The sequence below is a fragment of the Antrostomus carolinensis genome, unplaced genomic scaffold, assembly GCF_000700745.2.
Source record: "Antrostomus carolinensis isolate BGI_N321 unplaced genomic scaffold, ASM70074v2 scaffold4227, whole genome shotgun sequence".
Taxonomy (NCBI): domain Eukaryota; kingdom Metazoa; phylum Chordata; class Aves; order Caprimulgiformes; family Caprimulgidae; genus Antrostomus; species Antrostomus carolinensis.
The window spans coordinates 37,265-64,292 of NW_010327927.1; the positions used below are offsets into that span (position 1 = coordinate 37,265).

Here is a 27,028-nt window from a genome sequence, read left to right on the forward strand (position 1 = left end):
GTTAGGGCTGTACGAATACGTGCATCTCTCACTTCAGTGAGTACAGAAATGTGTTGGGAATTGATCTGATGGTGTGCAAATATCACGGTATTGCAAAGAAATCTTCGCTCTGTGATGTGGTTGTTACAGTAATGATGAGCTTTAGATGTGAGAAGAAAGCAAAGTCTGGAGGCATACGCCGCATCTTAATCTTTAATATTAATTCAGATTAATTTTAATATTAATCCAGATTAATTACCTTAATAACTTTTTTTTTTTTGGTCTTGGCTGCATTATTCACCTTGCTTGCTTATTATTGGGGTAAATACCAGTACCTGAGCTTAATTTGCAAAGGTAGGAGTGTTATCCCAAGTCCTGGACACCCTAAGCATGGGACAGAGGTGGCAGAGCTATCTGGGACAAGGAGCTTTTCCTATGGAGGGTGGATTCCTGTTACTGTTATATTACTTATTTGCAGGAGAGTCTTTTCTTTCCCTGGCAAACAAGAAGTAGAATAAAAGTGAGAAAGTGATAAAGGTTTCAACTCACTTGACTATGAGAAAAATTAATTGTTAAGGGTCAGAATAATTACATTAATAAATAGATTTCCAAGTAAATTATTTTTTAATTTTTCATTGTTGTGTGCCTGACACACATTTTTTTTCAACACAGATAATTTTAAGGCTATAAACATCCCCTAGAAAGGAATCATTGGAGTTTTGCAACTACTCCAGGAGACTTTGAAACTGCTGACCCTGAGTGAAATTAAACTGTGCAGTTATTGTTGTCAATACCAAAAGAAATGAGACAGCAGTGAACATAGGTCCCATCTGAGGTCCCTTCCAACCCCTACAATTCTGTGATTTTGTGATTCTGTGACACAATATATTGATAGAGATGTAGGTATATTTATGTATGGCTAAATAAAACTTTTAAGTTCAGTTCAGAAAATCAGACTCCTGACTGCACAAAATTTATTTCATGTCATGCTTTGATCAAAACACAGTGTCAAAACCTAATGAAGTAGCAGCACACAAAGCAGTGTTCTCAGTTTAGACTTGACACTAGCAGGTCTTTTAGGCACTTTCCAAATGTTAAATTATTTGCTAATTCCTGATAACCATCTTGAGTTATACCAGTCTCCACTGAAGTACATGTCCAGGAAACCTCCTAGATCTGGGCCATGCAAGAAAATCAATGAATGGAAAGAAATTAATTAAATTAGAGCTCTGCTCTCTCTACTGCATCTGAAAAACTTTGTGGCTTCCCATAACTGTTAGTCATGAAGAGACAACTGGTCCTGAACACACACCAATGAGACCTGTATAATTTACATGATGTGTTTGAAGTTAATACAGCTAAAATGTTGAGTTATAAATGGTTCCATCTACACCACAGGTGCAGGTCTTGTGACCTCAGCTAAATTATTGCATGGGGCTTCCTAGGTAAGAAAGCCTGAAGACATGTAAGGTCTTTCCAGGATGACAGTTTTATTGCCAGGTTCAATGAGGAAGGAAGGTGTCTGGGAGTATGAGGACGGTTATTGGAGGGCTCAGCTGTAGGGAGATATCTAGAAGATTCAGGGAAATAAGCAAGACTTTCATGCAAGTGTAAAAATCTCTGTGTGTCATGATGGGCACAAGGAAGAAATGGGGAAAAGGGGAAGGCGACACAACAACAGGATGGCAGAACCCAAAATCAAATATTCTGCTTACCCTACACCTAAAATAGCTCTTCCCTCTGCTGCTTACAGGGCAGAAGAGGAGCTATCCCTTCTGCGGTAGAGAGACTTAAGGAGCTGTTCTGCAGGGGCAGATCCCAGGAGCTAAATCCCACTAATCCAAGGGCAGAGCTTTAAGATACCATCCGTGCAATTACAGAGTTAGATACGAGTACAACTCTGCACTGAGGCAGCTCACAGTGAGGCAGCCTTGAAGCTCTGCAAGACCTTCATCGAGAAACTAAGGGCTTGGTAGGATGTACCTCAAGTCATGAAACCCTGGAGAAGAAGGATGGTCCTCACCAAAAGGAACATAGGAAGCTTTTGACACGTTGTGGAAGGTCCAAGAACACCCATCCAGTTGGAGTGACCCATGAAAGCAGTAAGTTGAAGGAGGTGGGCATCCAAGTGCACTTGCAGGGGAGGCTGACCATGCATCGCCTCTCCTTGAGGTGGGACCCACGTCCGAGGATAGCCACTGTCACCGGTGAGAAGCTGTTCCACTGGTGGGTGGCTCCTTCTGGAGGTCTCTGTCCATCAAGCTAGAGGATCTGCGGGTGTATTTCCAGAACAAGCTGCACTGTGGTGCTTTGCGTTGCATGTCTCAGTGGCTGAAGATCCAGGATAAAAATACTCCGGTAATGAAGAGGTAAGCTGATGTAAGGGGCTTGCTATTTTTAGAGAACAAACCTGTTTGGATCAGCAAATTTTCTAAGCCATGGGGTAACACTGCAGATGGTGGGGAGACTGTTATGGGTTTGCAATTTCTGTGGCTGTGAAGGATAATGTTGTCATTCCCAAATAAACTATGGGTCCTAGTCTTTAACCGAGAATATTTTAAGCCAAGAGTGAACACAAAGCTTTTGCTCTGAGGGTTATTTAACAGTTCTTTATCTAAATACAAATCATAATCCTCCTATTCCGTCATTTTGTGATTACCTGTTTATCCACCTTTCATTTTGCCAGATTTAAAAGACTCAGTCATGAGTTGTCCCTGGAAAACCTTTGTGATTACATGTGTTTTAAAATTATACGCACATACATATGTATCTCTAAGTATATATGAGTCTACATATGTGTTTTATAAGCTTATGTGTATATGGGCTCTGATTTATATTTAAAACTCACTGAGGATTTTGAATTGGCAAAAGTTGCTGGCTCAGTGTGTTTCGTCTTTTTATTTTCTTATATGTGTGTTTTGAGATTTATCCTTCTGAAAACCAAAAAAAACCCCATAGTGTATCCATAGGTTATGTTTACTGCTGCAAACAAAACGAAGTCATTCCTCATTGTCTGGTTTCAGAATACATTGCAAATCATTTTAAAATGTTTATGTAAATGTGTATTTAAGGGCTACCATACACCAAACTGAGACTGGGTGGACGCTTGTCTGCATGGTGCAGTGGTTTGTGTGCTACGTGTCCACTTGTTTGTGCAGGATTTTGGTACCTCATAGACTTGCAAACTGTTGTGTAATTTGGGCTGACTTGGCTGTATCTACATGTACTGAACAAATATGTATACAGGAAGGCAAATATAATCTACTTCTCTTCCAGCAGCTGGTAATGCACTACCTGGCTTCCTGAAGAACTCGGCGCAGATCTACCTACCTCTAAAACAATGTCATTTCTCCTACTGTGTCCTAACAGCTTGTTCTGGGTGCTGTCAAGGCACATTAGATTGCGTCAGTTCAAGACTGGAAATTTATTCAAGACATTTTTCCAAAGTCTCTGGTGGCTACTGTTGGGAATAATCCTATTTTGCTCTCCAGCACATTGTTCTCTTTTTAAAATTGGACTGCTTGGACCCTGGGACTGTGACCCCATCTTTTCCAAAGCCTTTCCCCACGTGGCTGCCAGGTTAGCAGTAGAACGAATAAGCATAGATCCTTCACTAGATCTTGGCCACAGACTGGATTATGTGGTCCTCCAAGAAGAATGTGAGACATCAAGAGCTCTGGTTAGATTCTTTGACTTTAGAAAGCTTTCCTCAGCTTTCATAGGCCCTCTGAACCCTGGCTTCTGTGAGGTGGCTACTATTTTAGGGGAAAACTGGAATAAAGCCATTTTCTCATGGATGTGCATCAATTATAAACTGGATTCCACCATCCACCACCCTACATTTGCAAGGACCTTGCCCTCTCCAACTCAAGTTTTGTTTACAATAATGAAATATTTCAACTGGGCTCATGTTGGCATCATTGCTTCCAGCGAGGATATTTGGGTAGACACAGCCAACAAGTTAGCGAGTGCACTCAGGAACCAAGGGCTTCCCGTAGGAGTTGTTACATCTATGCGTAAAGGAGAAAAAAGCACTGAAGACGTCTGGAATGAGATTAAAGTAGTTGATGGTGTTAAAAGTAAGTGCTTTGAGTCTCATTCCTTTGTTTTTCATTTTTTTTTTAAATTATTATTGTCTGCAGGGTAGGATTGCATTATTTTCCAGTGGACATAAGTTAGAGAGTGAAATTTTGAAGTCATTTAAGTCAAGCAGAATTTTATCTCTGACCCTAATGGAGCCAAGGCTTCGTGTAAAAAAATGTTGGTCATTTTGCATGTGATGGAGATAGGGCAAAATAGGTTTCTACAACATGAGAGATTGGATCCAGATTATTGTCTGCAGAGTAGGATTGCATTATTTTCCAGTGGACATAGGTTAGAGAGTGAAATTTTGAAGTCATTTAAGTCAAGCAGAATTTTATCTCTGACCCTAATGGAGCCAAGGCTTCGTGTAAAAAAATGTTGGTCATTTTGCATGTGATGGAGATAGGGCAAAATAGGTTTCTACAACATGAGAGATTGGATCCAGCTTGTCTGAAAAAATACTATTTAGTGGACAGGTATGTGTGCTTGACCCTGTCAAGTGTAAAGCAGGGTTTATAGGAAGGTTTTATATTTATGGTGTTTTGGATTATGGATTATCAAAAGTCTCATGCTTTGATGCTGTGTCCTTGCTACCTGTGTTCAGGGAATGTTCAGAAGTGTTCTACACCACTTACTCACACAGTGAAAGGGCCCTTCTCGATGTACAGCACTTGTAGTAAATAATGATCTGTTTTCTATTGAGAAAATGTGGGGAAAAAATAATGTTTTTCTAGTTCAGAACCTTTTTAGGAAGTCTGTGATGGAGTTCTGATCCTAGGTGAACACCTCTGCAGTCAGCACTGTGGATCCAGACAAGGACATATTTTAGCTAAGACTTTGACTTTTGTGCCAAAGACTAACAAGGGTAGCCAGGTGCTGTCCAACTTGGAATTTTATCAGTGCTAATATCTATGCTTGAGACCAAATCAGTCTTGAGTGGGTTCATCTCACCACCATCACAGCTCTCCATGAGTTAAAGATGACAGGCTTCTTTCATAACCAATGGAGAGAACCATTCCCTCTTCAAATGTGTTTCATCCGGCCATCTTAGGCTCTCTGCTATAGTATGGGATGAATCAGATGGATGATTCATCCACCTGATGGTGGATGAAAAGCTGGACATGAGCCAGCACTGTGTACTAGCAGCCCAGAAGGCCAACAATATCCTAGGCTGCATCACAAGAAGTATGGACAGCAGGTCAAGGAAGGGGATTCTGCCCCTCTACTCCGCTCTGGGGAGACCCCGCCTGCAGTGCTGCATCCAGCCCTGGGGTCCTCAGCATAGGAAAGATATGGACCTGTTGGAGCAGGTCCAGAAGAGGCCACAAAAATGATCAGATGGCTAGAACAGCTCTGCTGTGAGAACAGGTTGAGAGAGTTGGGGTATTCAATCTGGAGAAGAGAAGGCTCCGGGGACACCTTTTAGTGGCCTTTCAATACTTGAAGGAGGCCTATAAGAAAGATGGGAACAGACTTTTTATCAGGGTCTGTAGCGACAGGATAAGGGGTGATGGTTTTAAACTAAAAGAGGGGAGATTTAGACTAGATATAAGGAAGAAATTTTTTACAATGAGGGTAGTGAAACACTGGCCCAGGTTGCCCAGAGATGTGGTAGAGTTCCCATCCTGAGAAACATTCAAGACCATGTTGGACAGGACTCTGAGCAACCTGATCTAGTGGAAGATGTCCCTGCTCACTGCAAGGGGGTTGGACTAGATGGCCTTTAAAGATCCTTTCCAACCCAAACCATTCTATGATTCCATGATTCTGAATTACTACCTAGAAGCACCCATCTCTTTCCTGCAATTCAGAAACCTGAAAATGCTCATAGTCACTTCATCTTCTGCTTTGCCAGGGATACTTTTTCTCCTAAGGAGAGACAACAGGTACCCTAGAGATATTGCTCCCACCTGGTTTAGTAGCAGACAGGTTTCCTTTGCAACTTTCCTTTCCATCATTGCCCTACTTTTCTCCTCTCACTGACTGAGTTTTGAAATGATGGATGAAATGGATGAAAGATCGTCCATGAAAGAACATCTGTTCCATCCAATGGATGAATGATCAGGAGAGCTTCCTTTCATGAAGGACCAGTAAGCACTATGGAAAGCCTGTTAATAAGTTACACCTGTATTCCAGATCTCCTCACCAGACATGGGGATGTTGGACCCATAGCATTTTGCAGGCAAAGATACAGAGTCTGGGGTGGTCAAGCATGGGCAAGATGTTGAAATAAACATAGTGCCCAACCTAAAATCTGTATATATGTTGACAGGATGAAAGAGTGGAGCTTGAGCACTGCTCACAACTCTGTGGTGTCTATCAGTTCAGGGCACACAAATGGGAAGCTCATGTCTCTCAGTCAATATCAACAATGACCATGACTACCCATCATCTTAGCCCATGCATCGTTTTTGTGAAAAATTATCTCCACTTCTCATTCTGTATGGCTTCAGGAAGGGGCAATGCTCACAACTTCCTTTGCCAGATGTTGCAGACCTCCAGAGGTTGAACAAAATTGGTGTAGCTCCAAACTTCCTAAGCATTTAACATTGGTGGGTAACCATTAGAGTCTGACCTGATACAGCAGTTTAGAGAGCTTTTTTATTGGGGTGGAGAAAGCTATTTTGAAAACCCCAAATGGATTAACGACATTCTTTGTGATCCTTGTGTTTCAGTTATAATCCTGTGCATGCATTCCGTGCTCATTGGAGGGGAAGAACAGGCCACCTTACTCACAACAGCTTTGGATATGGGACTAGCAGATGGAAGATACGTCTTTATTCCATATGACACTTTACTATACAGTCTACCTTACCAAAACTACTCATTCAGCGTCTTTGATAATGACACCAAGCTCCAGGAAGCATATGATGCTGTGCTGACTATCACACTGGAGTCTGGAGAAAGGACTTTCTATGATGCATTCAGGGAAGCTAAAGAAAGTGGTGAAATAATCGCAGATTTGGAAGCCACTGAGGTAAATATTCTTCTTCTTGGGCTTTTCTGGGACCTGGCAACAGGAGACATGGGACAAACAATAGTTATAGAGAAAGTATAGGGGAGAGACAACCCAGACTGAGTGCTTTTATTTTGAGAAAAATATGATGAAAGTTGGATGTGATCTACACTAATTTGGAAAGATGTCTGGCAAACTAACTCGGTTCAATTAACTACAGGACCATGCTGGGAATTCAAGGGAAAGGGGCTGTCTCCAGGGCTCTCAGATTTGGTTTGCTATGTGTTAACTGCAGTAGGCTCAAGCTGAAGAGGTGTCTCCTAAGGTGGATAAAGTCCATGGAGTTTGTAAGGCACCAAAATAAGATGTTCACATGCCTGAGAATTTGGGGGGATGTGACAGACAAATGAAATACTGGATGCTTCTGGAGGGAAATGCTTAAGATCATTGCTGCATCATTCTTCTTAGCACTACAGTCAAAGTTATTATTTGTCAGCACAATTATCAAAATGTCAGCAGTAACCTATAAAAAAAAAACAAACACACAGCTGCAACCTTGTAGACATTACAAAAAGAGTTGTGGAATCTGTCATATTGGTGAAGAGATACAGGCTTCAGCTGAGCTAATATTTAAATCTCACTATGATCTTCCAAAAAATTATAAATGCTTTTAAGGCATGATTTATCAGATCTACATGGATGTCTACATTAGGAGGAGCTGAATCATGCCTTGAAAGCAATAATTTCTTTCCCTTCACTATAATAAGAGCCCAGGTTAAGTATATTGAGTGTAGGGTTCTTCACTGTAGGTGTCTACATCTAGTCAACAAATGCCAACAAAGTAGTCCAATTCTATGGCTCCCAACAACACTCTTCATTTTGTCATAAGTGTATGGTTATAATCTCTCTTCACCTACCAACTGTGAATGACCACATGATTGCAAAAGTCACCATGTGTGTATATTCCGGGGAGGCTAAAGTTACAGGTTCCTAAGTCAAGCCTTGCACAGAAGGGAATAACTCAAGGAGAAAAGGCTCTGGTATCCCAGATAACAAGTTTGCTGTGGATCTGCTTTGTGGTTTTTACATTTTAGGAATAAAAAACGTTCTAACAGAGAGGACTGATCCTTTGGATATGACATTTTTCCTAGCTGGGTAGGGAGGTGATCCTCTGGCTTTGATCTTTGATTTGTGGAAGATGTTTTAGTGCAGTGCTTTGAGGCAGACTGTCATGAAACATCAGGCTCAGAGTCTTGGCTCTTCCCAGGATAAAGCAATTTTACATGGCTTCAAAAATATTTTGAAATTGTGTTTTGGGAAGCAACCATAAGAAAAGACAGATATTCAAAGTCACACATATATTGGGTTGATCCAGAGCTACTTTCAACCTAAGATTCTTCAAACTCATTACTCTGTGAACCTTAATGCTCAGGTGTCTCAGTTCTTGAGTTTACAGCTTAGCCAGTGGGACATCTTTTGCCACAGATCTCAAACCAGAGTTTGGCAGCAGTTTATCCTGACCAAAATTTCTCTTGTATTTTTAGGTTTCTCCACTTTTTGGAACAATCTATGATGCCATTTACTCCATGGCAATGGCTGTACACAGTGCTCGGAGGAAAGGAGTCAGAAACTTAGGAGCTAACATAGCTGAGCACACAAAAAACTTAAGTTTCCCTGGATTTAGTTACTGGGTAGAGACAGACGAGTGTGGGAAGGGACTGAACAACTACGTGATACTGGACACAGAAGGCCATGGGAACCAGCTCTTCCCAACCCACTTGCTGAACATGTCTTCAGACTCTGTGGAGTTCCTAGGCCGGACCATGCACTTTCCCAGTGGAGCTCCACCCCTTCCAGACTCCAACTGTTGGTTTGATCCAGAAGTTCTATGCACTGGAGGTAAGAAAGACAAAAAAAAGGGGTCAAATGACATTGGATCTGTGCTTTTTATTTATTTAATCTTTCCTCTTACTCCATATAAATATGATCAATCACCGTGTTTGTAATTGGAGTGCTGTACAGAGATTCCACTATTGATCCACAAGACTCTCTTATTGCTCCTTAGATAAAAAAGTTTGTTACCACTCTCGTGTGCTGGAAAGAGTTTTCTGGGTCTCACAGTCAACATCTGCCTATTTTGATAGCAATCAATGTACGCCAGAAGCTCCAGCCAGCACTGTGTCCCTGTCCTTCTGAGGGACAGGGCACTAAGAGGATTTGCTTTGAAGACAGCCTGAGAGAGCTGCGCAACAGCAGATGCTCTCACCATCTCTCCTGGTTAACCTCAGCTTCTTTACCTAGTTAGCTATGCGGCTTTAAGGATCATCAGAGCTCACCTCATCAAGAAAAGATGATAATCATTACTCAAAATAATTTGAGTTACTGTAGACAACAAAGGTGGTAATCAAAGACGTAGGGGCACAGATATTTACGCTGCTTCCTAGGTTTGTGAGCCTGGGCAGTGGTTTTACTTATTGGTTTTAATTTGAGGCAATTGTGGCGTAGTTTTAAAGTCCACAGGGAAGCCAAAATCTCAGGGTAGGATTCTTAGCCTCCACTTGACATATTTACTTATAATACTAAGTATTCACTCCTACTGCTCCAGGATATGACTTAAACAGACAAAATTAACCACATCTACAGAATATTTCATTTGGCAGCTGAGAAAAACATTCCCTTTGGCTCAGCCATAGCTGGTTTAAATCCATGTCGCTCCATGAAAATTAGAGATATACTGATCTTACAGCAGCTGGCCAACTACGGAAGAGACAAATATGATGCTACCATATATCTAATTTTGCACTGCCACTAAGAATGGTGTAGCAATTTAGCATCCCGTTGCAGTCCATGGAAAAATCCCACTGATTTTTAGAGAGACTAGATTTTATGTTCACACCTTTACAAAAGTGTGAAGTTCTAGGAATTTGTCAGTGAAACAGTAATTTATTATTATTACTAATATTTCAGAGACTGAATTTTATTACTAGAATTAAATCCAGGCCTCAATCTATCTTTTGTATGGAGTTAGATGTGAAGCTGCCAAGCTGCTGTGGTTCCTGAGCCCAGGTCCACCAGGAGCAGGGCTGAGCAAGTGTTCCCAGTACATGTGCACACGCAGATACACAGTGCAGACACAGCCAGCCACCAACAGACTCATTCAGGAGAGAAATGTGTTTACAGGCACCACTACCCACAAGCAGAATTGCCAAAACATGGGACAACACAAACAGCCTGATCCTGTTCTTGTGCGTCACTTAATCAGGCTCTAAGCTTGCTACCAGATCTCATAACTCCAGTGCCTGCACACACACAAATGCATTCTCTGGTAGGTGGTCCAAACCTGTAATTCCTCCACAGCCAGTTCTCAAATCCCTTGGTCTTTGCAGGAAGTGATCTCCAGACTTGTGGTCTCTCACAGGTTGCAGGTTCCAGGATGTCTTATCAGTTGGTTAGGTTGATGTGAGGTCTACAAACACCACATGCAGGCAGAGAGCACACTCATCCAGGAAAAGAAAAAAAATTAGGAATATGGGTTAAGAAGAAGGTAGGACAGATTGTGGTGACCAGGTGGAGGGTTTGGCTAGAAAAGTGCTCAACATGCTTATGTGTGACAAGCATCCCACATCCTCTCCAGTATCCCACTATCCCAACTCACTCTCATGCCTCCGTTTCCTCATTTTTTCCCCTTCCTCTAAACATCCCATAAGAATCACAGAATCATAGAATGGTTTTGGTTGGAAGGGACCTTAAAGACCATCTAGTTCCAACCCCCCTGCCATCAGCAGGGACACCTTCCACTAGACCAGGTTGCTCAAAGCCTCATCCAACCTGGCCTTGAACACTTCCAGGGAGGGGACATGAAAGTTTCATATACTCCTCCAGTTCCCTTGAAGTGTCCCTTAATGAGTTTAACACAGTCCCACAAGTGCCCTCAAGTATGCCATAAGTTTGCTCTTTCCCATGAGCCCATGATCACCTTACTTTCACTCTGATTAGGTATAAAATGAACTAGATGGTCTTTAAGGTTTCTTCCAACCCATGCCATTCTATGATTCTATGATGCTATTCTATGATTCTATGATACAGTTCTGCTTGAGCTTCTTCAAGGCTTTGCATTTTTCTTTCAATGGTCCATCAGTGACAGGAGCACTCTGATCTTTGGTATTGTTTTCACTGTCTAGTTCTGGTTGAGCTTCCTCAAGGCTTTGCATTTTTCTTTCAATGGCCCATCCATCAGTGACATGAACACTCTGATCTTTGGTATTGTTTTCACTGTCTCCTATTCCTTAGGGTTTGTTTATTTTCTCTTGTCCTTTTGCTGTCTCTTATTCACCCCAGTGAATCTTGTGCTCCAACTACAGCTCTTGCTCTCATCTTATCAGATGCTGCTTCAGTGAATGAAATTGAATTTGGATGTTTTCCAGCTGTGAGAGTCCTCACATCATGATGGGTAACAGTGCCCATACTTTGAGCAAAGGGCATGATCAGACCTTTTGCTATTCCTCGGTTTTCTGTACTTCCTTCCAAGTACCATATTGCCTTAGAGTCCTTTAAATTATGGTCAAGCACTTGTGGACAATACAATGAAATTCTAATAAGCAAAAATTTATCTGAGGCTCTTTCTCAAAGGAGATTTGTTCAGACAGCAGAATCTCTGGGGGCTACCTGAGGAAGCTCAGGAGACAGTACCACAAAAAAACCCCCAAAGTCTTGATTGAATACAGAAGAGGGCATTAACAAACTCCACATGATTCCTACCACGTTGTGGTCTGGGTTACAGATTCTCTCTGAAACTGTTAGAAGGCCATGCAGAGATGTGAGATAGGACTTCCATATTCCTGCACTTTATCACTGGTTTGTCCAGGAAGCGTTTTCTCCTTTGTCCAGCAAGAAAACCAACCCATGTCCCTTTGACAGAGCTATTCAAAGCTCATTCTCTCTTCAGTAACAAGTTTCCCAGCAGGTGACTACAGGTCCAGAGCACTAGGTCTCCTGCAATTCTGCTTCTAGGCTGATCCAGTCTCTCCTTTTTTATGGATCCAGCATTGTGCAAGATGTTTATGAGATGTGTTCTGGCTTCACTCTCACACCAGTCCTTCTGAAGAGAGTCACATCTTTGGCAGCTCCCTTGCCTCCTAGGGATGAACATCTGTCCTGGTCCCTAAAAACCAGGACAACATCTCTTTGCTGTCACCTGCTTTTATGAGGGCTACAGCACTCTGACTTTACCCATGCATGAAGAACAAAACCTGGCCTCCACGCCAGCTTGGTACTTGGAGGCCTTGGTCATTCCTGTATTCAAGGTGAGCATCTCCTGGAGAAATCTGTCTGTGTCTCCATTGCAGTTTAGTGGAGTGAAACCTTGGTCTACAGCCACACTGCCTGCAAGGTGGAGAAATGGGTGTGAAGCATCCACTCTACTGTGCCTGAATTTCTTCTCAGGTGGAGGTATCAGGGCTACTTCAAGGCTGGAGCATGAAAGCAGAGTTTCATAGAATCACAGAATGGTTTGGGTTGGAAAAGACCTTTAAAGATTATCAAGTCCAAACTCTGTGACATGGGCAAGGATATCTTGCACTTGATCAGGTTGCTCAAAGCCTCATCCAACCTGGCCTTGAACACTTCCAGTGATGGGGCATCCACAGCTTCTCTGGGCAACGTGTTCCAGTATATGTGTGAGGACAATCAGGAACTGGGGCCCTGGGCTGAAGCAGAAAGTAAGTCCAAATTCAGCAAAAAAAAGCAGGAAAATTTAGGCTAAAATGCTCTGTGTTTTCTTGAAAAGGACACCAATTTTCAAAAATGCTTTCAGCTTTCACTAGGAAGCTCTAAGTTTCAGAGCTTAGAGCTAAAAGTCCTGTGATTTAGGTCCAGACGTGACACAGAGTCATGAACCCAAATTTCTTCATGCTTGTTTGTGTTTAAGGATCACTGAATACAGACAGAATAAAATAGAAATAAACAGAAGAGACAGAGACACTAAACACTTCCCACTGGAATATAGCTCGTCCACTCATGTCAGCTTTCCTTAGCTCTCTAGCAAAGACACTCATGAGCAAAGTGTCTTGTCTCCAACACTTTCTGTTGATGGGTCCATTGAGGAAAAAACTTCAACCTTCTCCCCCTTCCCTTCTGCTCTTTTTATCATTAGAAATCCATAGCAGGGAATGAAAAATCCCAGATGGGCTGGTGACTCACACTGGTCATCAGTTTGGTACTACATGATAAAGTTTTTTCGGTGTTTCAGTTCCTGGAGAGAAGAGGGTCAAATGTTCAGAAGTTATGAACTTTGCAGAAGCTGCCTTTAAAACATAATTTTTCCCTGTGAGTTCAGTCTTTATTTACTTGAAGGAAAACTATTTTTCCACTGATTCAGGGCTCTAGATCTGGTATAGAAACAAAAAAAAGGGCCTGGAAGTAAATAATTAAAGTAGCTGCACTCTCATGTAAATAAAGCCAGTAAGTATTTGTGTATTCACCAATTAACATCGCATAAAAATTCTCTTCTGGCATTTTCCTGGCTGAATATTTGACTTTGTAGTCTAATGGTCTGATACTGATATTTTCAATTATTGCCTAAATCAAAGGGATTTTCTAATTCACTGATTCTTTTCCCCTTTCTGCACAGGGATTGAGCCTACAGTCATGATTTTGGGAATAATGCTGATGATTGCCCTGGCGCTTTGTGCTGTGGGCCTGGCTTCTCTCATCAGGTGAGAATTGTATGTATTTGATTTGGTATCACTTTTAGCTTCTCATGGAGACTTGCACTTTAACCAGCAGTTTGGACCATGCAAACACACGGCAAGTTTGATTGTGATCTTTCCTCTCCATCTACATATTTCTTCACTTTATTAAGTGATAGTGGCTTGAGCACTGCGGGCATTAGTTCTGCTGTCTCAGGAGGAGCCATTTTACCTTTAATCCAGTCCAGGTTTGGAAGAAGATTGCAGTCTGTTGCCGGAAGGATTAGTTGGATGATGGTTCTGAAGCATTAGGAAGGTGACTGTCACTTTAGAAATGCAAACTGTGCTGTACAAACCAACAACAGGAATCTACTTTAAGAACACTGAGGTGAAAACTGAGTGGGCTGCCATGTTAAATGTCTTTTTTCTTATTCCAGATCATTCTTTCTGGGGTTACTGTTCCTAGTATAATCATGTTTCTTATGAAGCACCTAGATTGACCCTCTTTACTTTCTCCATGTACTAAAGAGAGAGATAATATCTCTGGAGATAGTTTTGAGCAATTAATTATGGTACCTCTTTATTACCAAGCTGATTCACTCCCTTTTTTGAACTGAAGTTCAGCTCCCTGGACACTCACGTTGCATATATATTGGTCTGGGTATGGGATCTTTGAAGCAAATGAAGTGGTCTGCTGGGGAAGGGACAGTTTCCAACAATTGCATAGGTCACACTTGTGTCCTGACTATGTATCCAAAGTGGACTTGAGCCAGCATGGACTGGTTGGTCCAGGAGCTATGGGTTGCTCTTTAGCAAGGACATTATGGCCATAACTTAAGGTAATCTGCTACAAACTGGCCCCTGGAGTAATCTAGTTCTCATTATTGATGTCTACATGGTGCATGACTGAAATTAGACTGAAATTAGAAGGCATATTTACTCAGCAGCAATGAGTTTAGCAGAGCAGGGTTCCTGGATTTTCCCACACAGCTTTGCCTCTCAAATAATCCCAAACCATATTTTCTCTTGACTCCTGAATCATCTCTCCAAACCCAGATGGTATAAGGCCACCCAGAAAGCATCACCCCAAACAGTTCCCCCACTTATAACACACAGCTGCTCCTGATATCTCATAATTGCAGGCACTGAGGAGGTTGTCTCCATCCACCCTCACTTTAAAGCCCTGCTCTATTCCTTGGCCATCAGCCTCCACAATTGTGTAAATAAAAGCCAACCTTTCTCCCTACTCTACTTGTAAGCTGTTCCACAAGTACCAGACTGTGCTTGGGAAGGCTCAGTCCTGAGTAAAGATGTATGGCCATCTGCAAGGAAAAAAAGAAAATTCTAGCATGACTCAGACAATGATTTATGCTGGGGAAGGGCATGTCTGGAACTAAATTTAAACCACAGCATGGTCTGAGTTCAAACGTGGGAGCTCTAGTCTTAGCTCTGCCAGGCATGGATCTGCTGCATGACTTTAAATGAGTCACTCTACTCTCTATGCTTTGCTTTTGACAGAGGGATGCTTTCCTCCATGCTTGGGGGAAAAGGTTTGATTGACTAAGCAAGGTTTTTAGGAGGACAGGTGAAAGGTACATAAGTGATGAGATTTTTGCATGAAGCTGAGTTGGGTGGCTTGAGACAAGTGGTTAAAGATTATAGAAACTCATCTCAGCTGATGCCTGTGGTCATACGGCCAAGGCTTCCTCTGAACTCCAAAAAGCTGTCTGTGCTCTTCTAAAAAGCCTGGAGTGGTACATGCAATGGAAATTGTGGAGATCTATGGATATTTTGCAAAGTGGAATCCTTCTACAGTACAGTTAGCAAAAGGCACTCTATTGCCCACCTCATCAGGAAAAGTCTTACGTGTGTGTAGATCAGATATGTGCGGTAGTGTAAGCAAAGTTCATTGAACAAAAAATGTGACACTTTGGGCTATGAGGAAGCTTTAATTTCCCTTCTGTCTTCCTGCTTGATGAGTTTTTTACTGTCCCATAGATACGGTGTGCTTTGTGCTCAGTGTTAGACCTTGACATGCATGGAAACAGTGGGTTCAAAACAATGGTGTGAGATTTCTGCCTCCTCTCTGAGTCCTTAAAATGGCCATGTGGTGGGTATTAGTGTCAGAGGAATCCCAGCTAAAAACTACAATGAAACTCTGGAATATTTCATATCGATTCACACAAAGTGGGCATTTGAACTATCCCAGAAACATGTAGTCCTTGGCAGTGCACCATTTTGTGTTGTGGTCTCTTTGCAAATTCAAGAGAAGCTGGAGAAGTGGCAGAATGCAGTCAAGCAACAGAGAGTGTCTTTGCTGGTCTGACAGCTATGCTGAATTTTATCTCACTCATGGAAGTTCTGCAAATCTGGGAGCCTATCAAAGAGTGCAGAGAGTCATCCCTTGGAAAACAGGCAGCAGCATCCTGTGGAGATGCCAGAAGCACATTTGTCCCGTGTTACAAAGTGCATGATAGACATCCCATCTGGCTCAGGTTCTGGAAGAAGTAGATCTGAATCAGCAGAGTCTTCTTGATCCAATTACTCCAAACGAAGAGGAACAGCACTGTCTCAGCAGTACTGCTTCCAGGACCTCCACGCTGCATAGCACTACACCACACACTCCAAACTCCTCATCTCCTGTGGCTTTTCCCTCTGTATGAGCTTGCAGTCACTACAAGGGATATCTTGTGTGCTTCATACTGCACCATGCTACAGTATAGAGATTCAACCCGTACATTTTGTTGGTGACTTGGGTCCAGGCAGCTTTTATAAATTATCCATGGTTTAGTTTCAGTCCCTAAGATGTGTTTGCTCACCAGCCAGATTGGCTGGTCTAATAAAACCTATTATTCCCTCCTAATGGAGAATGGCTGGAGATGTGAAAAAATAAAACCAAACAAAACAAAGTGTGCACTACATACACATCCAATTCATATTTATAACCAGACTAAGTCCAGATGTCTCTTTGTGATAAGACCCTTTGAGATTATAGCTTCTGTAGTTCGTGAATTTGATAGCCCTTGATGATTGACTCAAAGAATTTGAGTGCAAGTGATATCATGGTTTATCTACTGCTTTCACCCATGTCCATCCCTGCTGCCACACCCCAGGCTGCATTTTCCTTATACTGTGTGGGGAATCTAGGTGTGGGGAACTCAGAGGTGATGTAAAATGGTTTCCTACTTAAAAATTATAACCATGATTCTCCAAATCTCTTAGGCATAGCATCTTGAACAGCCAGCTATTCAGGGGGCCTAACAAGATAATACTGACCTTGGATGACCTTGTCTTCATCAATCCAGACCTAAATAAAAAGGTAAGTCCGATGATATGGACTGCCAGGTCACTGGCAGATACAGACCTCTTGCCTGTGCCAGAAGAGACACTTATCTGTGCCCTTCTCAGAGAGATACCTGCCTCCTCTGGTGTCTCCTCCAAGCCATGGCATTTCTATCACCTAAAGTGTTGCTGTAGTGTTTCAAGTTACTAAACAGGGTCAACATTATGAGCCTTTTAGAGGTATTCAAAAAGGTGAGATGGGAGGTTTGGGAGGTTGCTAGCATGGATGAAATGTTTAGCCTGAGGCAGATCTGGAGTGAAGGTTTACATCCAGAAGTGCTAACTGTCTTGAACCTGCTTTCCTGGCCTTCCAGAGGCTGACCTTGGACAGTCTGACTGATGCAAACAGCATAGCAGCTGATGGCAGAAGCCTGAAATCCGTAACCCGCTCCCTTTCCTCAAAAAGCACAGCTGCCACCCATGAAACCTCCAACGTGGCTTTATATGAGGTAGGTAGGAACCTTGTGCAGCCTTCTCTCACTGCTTCAGTTCATTGAGCTACTCAAATGGAGAAAGTCTTCAGTTACAGTACTATAGGTCCCAAGATGTGAAAACTGCTAATGAACTCTGAGGGTGAAAATAAGTTAATCACAAGAATGGACTTACCAGTGCTTAAGGTGACTATACCCCAAACCTCACTCTGACACTTGGAGTCATGTGGGGTGGTGGTATTTGACATCCCTATATACCATTGCCAGGTCTGGTCCCTATTAGAGATGTCCCTGCCTAAAGGCACCATGAAGAATGTTTCCTATAAGATAAAGGCTTTAGGTGGAGACATCTCTAATAAGGACCTTTCTTTAATGATAAGATCCAAATACACAGAATAAAGGCTATCAAATTCCCCTTTGTGCCAATAGGGCTGTATGGAGTTTAAGCAGAGACAATGGCCAAGAAAACTCAACCCATCCATCCGTTCTTTCCTAAAAATACAGCTTTTTGAAAAAAATCACACAACAATTTTTCCTGAAAAGGATCAAAATAAACTGGATCATTAATGCCAGAGAAAAGCTCTGGACAGAGTTACTTTCCTTTTTAATCAATTTATTGTTTATCAGATAGGAAGTTCTGATCCAAGTGAAAGTCCTGCCTTGTCCCATTTTTTGAGGGTTTCCTGTGGATATTCTTATTTGGGTGCAGTATAAAAATAATCTACTGCTAAGAATATTGAAAATCCCCAATCACATTCGAAGTCAAGGATGTGGAATTCAGCCCTAGGTCCCAATGCTAGCTGTTGCTCAAAGACTTGCTTTATGATTCACCCATCTGTATTGTGGACAGGGAGACTGGGTGTGGCTGAAAAAATTTGAGACGGGAGCGACTCACAGTCTGCGGCAAAGCTCCACCAGCATCTTGAGGAAGGTAGGAACAGGGGATGGGGATGTGGAGGGAAGGTTGCTCAGGGAACCTTTGTGACTACAGGGAATTTTTTTTCTCCTTGTCTCCTATTTATCCATTGAATCACGTGTCATGGCTGTCAATGACTCTTGCCCAGTGAAATCTGGTGGAATGGACCATGCATGAATTGCCTCTAACAAACTTACCAATGACCCATGTGTCAGAGTCAGCATCCTGCAAAACACCCTGGACCTGACATTTCAAAGCTGGTCCAATGCTGAATGTAGGAGTCCTCTAAGCGACGTTGTCTGCAAAGACAGAGTGGTTTGGAGGAAATCATCCCTGCCTGTGTTAGGGCAGGATGATGCACCAGTAGCTGTTTTCATGTGTTATTTGTTGACTGCCTAACAATGTGGCACAGACACAGTTGTGCATTTCTCTGGGATTTGTTTTGTGTTTCCAGCTAAGATGCCTCTTAGAAAGTTACTTTGAGTCTTCAATTTTATTGTTATTACTAAATGACAAGCAAATACATTTCTTTTCCAAATTCAAGACCAGTAGTTGTTGGAACCTACTGCTAACATAGGATTGACATTTTTATGCATAGAAATATAACAATTTTACCAAGGCATGCCACCATTGTCAGATGACTTTGGGTACTCCAGGCATGGTATTGCTTTACAGATCAGACCAGAGCTGGAGCAAGACTCCACATGCTGAACTCTATCCCAGTGAGGTCATTTTGTCCTAGTGAAAGATCCAAACCAGCTTGTCTAAAGGCAAATAAATTTCTGTTCAGTTTGCTTTTGCTGTCTTAATTTCTTTACCTTAATGGATAGAATAAAAAAAGTAAAGCTTAAAAAGAGTGTAGGATAGATGAAAATAAGCAGCAAAGATGATATTTGCTTCCCCATCCTTGTGTGAAAGACTTTGGGAGTACTGGAATGGTAAGGACATCTAATGATATAAAGAAGCTGCTGAACAGATGTCTGGCTGACTTGGTCTTACTGTGATTCACTGTCTTTTTTCAGATGAAAGATCTGCGTCATGAAAATGTGAATCTGTTCCTGGGCTTTTTCTTTGACTGTGGCATCTTTGCCATAGTGACAGAGTACTGCTCCCGAGGAAGCCTGGAGGACTTGCTGAGAAATGAAGATATGAAACTGGATTGGATGTTCAAGTCCTCTCTTGTGATGGATCTAATTAAAGTAAATCCATTGCTCCTGGTGAGGCGTGACCTGCCTGTGACTTTTATGTTTCATCCAGGACTTTGGGATTTTTATAGTAACGCAGGGAAAATTAATGCGAATGCAATTATAGTGGAACACAAGGTCCTTAATGGAGGTCTCTTATTCCTGTTTTGTTACCATCTGAGAGAAGCACTATTTGGGGTAACAGGACTACATCCACACAGCAGGATGAGAGGTTAAAACTATACATCAGGCTAGAAATGATCACCTAGAACAATGAATTTGGTGACAAATTCATACTTTCCAAGGCCCTTTCCTGTCATAAATCAGAAATGCATCCAGCATAGAACCAAACCATAGACATCTTCTGTCACAGGATGGCTACACATACGGTCATTTTAGAAGAGTGTTCACACTCTTATAATTATATGTCCCATGTGTTTTCATCCCCTAATGGTAAACTACCAACCTGGGTAGGTTGCCTACAAAGGGTAGACTACCAGAACCTTTCTTACAGCCCATGATCCACCTTCTGATCCTCCTTCAGGGAGCTGGGTAAGGGTATTCAGCTCTTAATGTCTTGCCTTGACCTGACCATTGGCTACCACTTGTGTCTACCTTCTTAACCTTGTCTAAAAGTACAACTTCTAAGTGCAATGAGTCCTAGGGGTACAGAGGGAGCTATCTGACTGATAGTCCTTTCCAGCATTACTTCAGGGTGTAGCTAATCCAACTCTTGTTCCTAATCCATTTCTGAACTTTTCCCATAGTTTCTCAGATTGATCAGCACTGCATTTGGCACAGGGTCAATGCTGTGTTTGATGCCATCTAAGGTGACAGTTTGGCTTGGTGTCTCTGAACACTGCTGGATAATACAATTCTTAAGGAACAACCTTAATCTTTTCTGTGTTTCATAGGGAATTAGGTATTTGCATCACCGAGATTTTGCTCATGGACGTCTCAAGTCTCGTAACTGTGTTGTAGACGGCCGGTTTGTGCTGAAGATCACTGACTATGGTTATAACGAGCTCTTAGAAGCACAGAAATACCCATATATTCCACCACCCCCAGAAGGTAAGTGCCATAAGGAAATTTTTTTTTGCAATATTTGTCTGTTGATTTAACAGATGCTTCTCCCAATGCAATTCCAGGTCAGTGGACACATAAGGATTTATGTGCCCAATCTCATGACGTTTATTTACCTGTATACAATGCATTGTTACAAGAAAGGATAAGCAAAGCTTTTTTCAGACTTCTTAAAAGTGAAGTGAATAGCAGAGTGTCATGGTAAGGAAAAAAGATTTTATTTTAAGCAGTGACAGAACTTAAGCTTGTCGAAGTTGGAGAAGGATTTAAGTGCCCCTGAAATCTGATAAATCCTGAATTCCTGTGACTGGTGGAACTGGCTTCCTATCCTTAGTCCCAACCCTATATTTGAATTTTTAGGTTAACCCAAATGCAAAGAGTCTTATTTTGTACAATTAAGGCATCTGAAACATAAGATGATACGAGTCTCTTTGAAATAACTCTTCTACATGCCAATCACCAAAGCCTGGTATCCCAGTTTATTCTTGATACCTGATTTCAAGTTGTATTTTGTGTTTTGATCCTTCTGTCACAGGATTTGAGTCCTACATATTTCCAGTGTCTCAGATAGGGAAATTGTCAGAAGACCACCTTCTCCTCCCTTACAAAAGTTATATATATTGCAGTAGCTGATGCATGCTTCATCCCCATTACTCAGAATGCACAGTTACCAGGGTAACAATATCCTGGTTTAAAGAAGATTCATTTCTTGATGAAGCTGGGAATGTTTTACAATTGTGTCTTTCATCACTTGAGCTACTGGATTATAAAGACTGATTGTGCTTCAGACTGCCACAAACTGCTTTTATGGAAACTAATTTCATCTAAGAAGAACTACAGAAAATATTTTGTTAACTGTTGCTTTGTAAAAGAGCAACAGAAGTGACAAGAAATCCAGACTTCAATGCCAACTTTGTGTCTGAGTGATATTTTCAAACAAAAAAAAAGGTGTTAGAGTTTTTGAAAATAGTGAGAAGACTTCTTATGTTGAATTTCAGGACTGGTGTTATAAGATATAAATTGTTGGTGTAACAACATTTTTTTAAAATGTAGAGTGAAGTTGGGAAAATTAAATTTTTTTGTCAGAATGGAACTTTAATATTTCTAACACATCACAAGAAATAAAAGACTTGATCCAGTAAATAATGAAGTATGTTCCAACCATTCCTCAAAAGACTGAAATGAAGTGTTCGTTTAACCACTTAATTTGCAATAGTCTAAGCTCAAGTGTAAGAAAAGTGATGCTCTTGAATCTTTTAGAATTGCTTTGGACAGCTCCTGAATTACTGAGGGACCCGGACATGTGTAGAAAAGGCACGTTCAAAGGAGATATTTACAGCTTTGCAATCATTCTACAAGAAGTGGTTGTTCGGGGTCCACCATACTGCATGTCAGAACTCTCAGCTGAAGGTAGGCAACTCTTTCAGTACGTTTTTAAGGCTTTACACAGAGTGCTCATAAAAGGTCTGGCTAAGCTCGTTGGAGAAAACATTAGTATGGAAATAGCATCCCAATCTCATGACCTTCCTCAGTGACAAAAGGCTGTTTTCAACAAATCATCTGTAATAAATATAAAAATGTGTAGTTCTGATCTCAGCCTCGAGGTGTGAGTCATCACTAGTACCAGTGCAGTTTGGGCTCTGGGTACCCTATGGGATGCTTCAGAACTGGCTGACAGTCAGGCCATTGCAGCGCTTCCAGTTCCCTCTCCAAACTGACTCTTCAACGCACTGTGGGGTGAAATCTGACGACAGAATTTCCCATAGCTTTGAAGCTCCTTTGGTTCCCACTCATCGGTCCTTTTTTGTATGTCATGAGTGTTGAGGTTTTTGAGCTGGACCCCTTGCTAACATCCTATTTTTTTCCATCTGTCCATCTATTTTTCCATAATTACTTTCCCATTTAAAGAGGTTCTCTCTTCAGCAGAGATCAAAGTGATAGGTCATGACCTCACTGATTTATATGGTGGCTTGTATCAGAAATAGCAAATAGGTGAACTTCATCATAGAATCATCATGGAATGGTATGGGCTGGAGGGGACCTTAAAGATCATCTAGTTCCAGCCCCTCTGCCATGAGCAGGGACACCTTCCACTAGACCAGATTGCTCAGAGCCTCTTCCAACCTGGTCTTGAAAACTTAGGAACCACTCATGGTACAACTCTAATTAGTTCAAACCATGTTGTGCATGCATAGGAAGAGCAAACACACTGCAGTCAGGGTCAGGTCACAAGCACTTGAAATGGGAAGGAGTGAGAACAATTAAAAAAAGAACTGATTTCTGTGAAAACCCATTCTTAACACATTTTAAGCTGGACAGTCACCAAATTGGGTATGGTCATTCAATATCTGCCAGTTCAGTGCCTGAAAAAATGAGGCTCTAACCTTGCTGAGCCCCAAGCTGCTGCAACAATGCAATGACAATGATGATTATGATGTAACCTGCACTGTAATTCAGAGCTAGATCTATGTTGTAGCCTATGAAGTAATTAGCAGGTGTCCCCCAACCTAGTCCCCTCGAGGCACCTCTAGCAAATGTTGAATGTAGTGCACTCCAGTTTCCTGACCTGATGACACGATAAATTTCTACTCATTGCTTCCTAATCCTCAAGGAGCTTTCACTTGGGGTGTGAACTTTAAAACTGTCTGGGGAAGGTATTTCCCCTTGGCTGCCCCTGGAAATATTTGGGCCCAGTGCTTTGTTTAGTTCATTTGGTGGAGACTGGTGAGATGAGCCAAAGAGCTTTAAACTGTCAACACTGAAGAGCTTTGGGTACTCACAGTAACAGCTGTGGAAACACAGGGATCCTGCCAGAAAGAGGGTGGTTTTCACTCCATTTGGCGGCTCTGCACTACACAAAATCAAACCTTCAATATAATTACTTTGGGTTTTTTTTTTAAAGCAGGAAGATATAGTCCTACCTTACAAAAAAAACCTCCAAAAAACCACGTTACCTCCAGGATATTCTTACTATGAAATACCTTACTATGAAATACTAACTGAAGTAATGGTTTGGGTTAGACATCACATTCTCCTGTCCATGCTTCAGCTGTCAACAAAATCTGAAGCTCACCTCCTTTGCTGTAGGGCTGTTTTAGGTAAAAACTGCAGATTCAAGGACTGAATTCTCAGGGTCTGAAAGCCCAAGCTCAATTCCTTATTAGTCTTATTTCACCTCTGGAAAGGGAGCAACTTCCCAGATGTTGTTTTGAACCCAAACTCTCCCTCTTAAAATACTTTCCAGGGTTTTCATTCCCATCAACCTCCTACGTACTGGTTCCCAGTTAACAATGAAGTGTAAGAGGCTGGTATCCTTCCTGTCTGGGCTCAGCCATAACCCATAATCCTCTCTTCGAGGATCACAGATCCTAATGGAGAGAGTCAAAGGCAATTTCATTAAACATAAGCCTGCAAGCTCACACATCCATCTGTCACACAACCTTCCCCCATCTAGTCACTTTATTGCTCATAACCTGGTTCTCCAGGGACAAGAAGACAGATGAATCTCTTATATTTTAAATCCTCCAAAAGAATCATGGCAGAGGAAAGCAGAAACCCTCAGATTCATTTGACACAGCTGTTGGGTGATGAGGAATAATGGTGATGGCTGAAGAAGCGAACAAGGGACAGGCAAAAAGGTCCGTGTCCTTTGTTCCCACCAAGACCACCCATCTCACAATGTGTTTTCTATTCTTCTCTTTGTTACAGAAATTATAAAAAAAGTGAAGAAGCCCCCTCCCCTGTGCCGCCCAAACATAGCCCCTGAGTTGGCCCCCCTGGAGTGCATCCAGGTAATGAAGCAGTGCTGGGGTGAAGCCCCCGAAAGACGTCCAACCTTTGAGGAGGTATTTCATAAGGTCGGTGAATAGAGCAGCAGGTGCAATCCTTTGTTTGTACTTGGCAGGAATGTGTGTTTTATTTCTTTAAGTGAGCCCTTAAATAATGATTGAAGAAGTCCCAGAGCTCTAGTCCTGCCTTTGCTATTGCGTTCTTTTATGGTTCTTGGTGTCTAGACATTTGTTTTTGTTGGCCAGGCCTGGCCTGGCTTACACCTTGTTCTAAACTTGGGCTGCCATGCCACCACAACATGGGGTGTGAAGCAGGCTGGACATGGGCTTGACATCTTCATATTTACAGTGAATCTGCCTGGATGATCCCATGGAGATGAAAGATCTGTAAATTACAATAGTACCTTCAGATAAATACGTTGTTTGACCTTTTAAAGTATTTAAAAGGGGATTAATTTAAAAGGAAAATTCACCAAAGGCTGTTAAACACAAAGATAGAACATTTAGTGTAGAAGGTCTGCAGATTGGTGGAGGCTGGGAGCATATCCCAAGAAATGTGACTGTACCTGAGCCCTGTTTGAACAGCTTTACCAGACATCTGTTACTGGCCAGTCTCATGGCCAGGTACTTGCAAAATAAAGCCCTTGTCTGATCCAGCAGTAGTGTTCCTATGTTCTTGTAAGGTCAAACTAGGTAAATCCATAGCCATAATTTTTACCTTTCAGTTCTATGAAAATGTGATTAATTTTACACCCATGTGACCCCACTGTCAAGTCTAAAGCAACATTTGAAGCCACAGATTATCTGAATGGTCCAGAGACTCATCTTCAAGTCAAGAGGAAAGAGCACAACTCAATGAGGGGCTAGGGATGGGGGAAGGCAGTACACATACATGACAGTGTGCAAAGGTGGTTTTAAGACTAGTAATACATAAGCAGGTTGAAAATGTTACTAATACCTTGAAATTTACACCTCCGAGTGCAAAGGGCTGCAAGTTACCCTAAAGGCTACTCATGGGATAAACGAGGGTGCAAATTTGCAGCATGATAGGACTCCAACAGCAACTCACATAGAATGAATGGTTTGGATTGGAAGGGACCTTAAAGATCATCCAGTTCCAACCCCCCTGCCATCAGCAGGGACACCTTCCACTAGATCAGGTTGCTCAAAGCCTCATCCAGCTTGGCCTTAAACACTTCCAGGGAGGGGGCATCCACAATTTCCTTGGGCAACCTGTTCCAGTGTCTGACCACCCTCACAGTGAAAAACTTCTTCCTAATATCTAATCTAAACCTCCCCTCTTTTAGTTTAGTTCAGATCAGTGGCAGAAGCCCTCAAGACTGGTGGCACTGTGGAGCCAGAGTATTTTGACCAGGTGAAAATGGACATATAAGTTGTCATCTCATGGAAGATTGTGTTTCACTTAATCCTCATTGAAAGTTTATAGAAGAACAACATGCTTCTGGGCAGCTTCCATAGTTATTGATTCAATTTCACCCTCTACTTTGCCTTTTTCCTTTCCTGAACTCTCACCACTGATGAAGCCAGTCTTTAGCATTGTCCCTTTAAAATAAGCGTTTGCTTTTTCTCCCTTTCCAAACTTAGAATGCTACAATGGTGTAATGAGATGGGAAAATAATTCTCCATTTTGATTTTCCAGTTCAAAACCATTAACAAAGGGAAAAAGACCAATATCATTGACTCAATGCTCAGGATGCTTGAGCAGTATTCGAGCAACTTGGAAGATTTAATCAGGGAGCGAACTGAAGAGCTAGAGATTGAAAAACAGAAGACAGAAAAACTACTGTCCCAAATGCTCCCCCCGTAAGTATTAGTACCTTAGATGATAAAAAAAAAAAATCCCTTGGCACTGCATAGCTAAACTGGACAAAAGAGTTTCCCAGAACTCAATGAGTTTGCAGAGCTGACTTCCAATTTTGGCAAGCACCTTCCAATCGATGCTTGTTACAGTCCTATAGATCCTTCTAATTATTGAAAAACCTTTTGAGCACAGTACAAAAGTTTCTGAATTCTTGGGCATGTCCTACAACAAATGTTTATGCCCTATCATCTTGTGGTGTCATTTCAGATCAGTGGCAGAAGCCCTCAAGACTGGTGGCACTGTGGAGCCAGAGTATTTTGACCAGGTGACCATCTACTTCAGTGACATCGTGGGCTTCACAACCATTTCAGCCCTCAGTGAACCCATTGAAGTAGTTGACCTTCTCAATGACCTTTACACACTGTTTGATGCAGTTCTTGGAAACCATGATGTTTACAAGGTGAGGAGTACCTGGGCATGAGGATCAAGCCATGCTTGGGTCAATCTTGTAGTTTTCTTCTGCTGCTCTTTCCCATCATTTTCAGTTTATTTCTTTATTTATTAATGCCGTCATATTTGCCAGGTGGAGACAATTGGCGATGCCTACATGGTTGCCTCAGGGCTCCCAAAACGAAATGGAAACAAGCACGCAGCTGAGATAGCCAACATGTCCCTGGACATCCTCAGCTCAGTGGGATCGTTCAAAATGAGACACATGCCAGACATCCCCCTCAGGATACGAATCGGGCTGCACACAG

General features: G+C 41.9%; 1 protein-coding gene across 1 annotated transcript; it reads left to right on the forward strand.

Moving 5' to 3' along the window:
- Positions 1-2,340: 2,340 nt before the first annotated feature.
- GUCY2F (guanylate cyclase 2F, retinal) lies at positions 2,341-27,028 on the forward strand (the record flags this gene model as incomplete). Its single annotated transcript, XM_010172050.2, has 15 exons — positions 2,341-2,348; positions 3,349-4,058; positions 6,738-7,039; positions 8,563-8,917; positions 13,647-13,731; positions 16,927-17,023; positions 17,361-17,495; positions 18,328-18,408; positions 19,416-19,592; positions 20,492-20,648; positions 21,921-22,070; positions 24,369-24,517; positions 26,109-26,272; positions 26,538-26,730; positions 26,854-27,028. Coding segments are annotated over exons 1-15 (2,938 nt in total), but the record flags the coding sequence as incomplete, so codon positions are not given.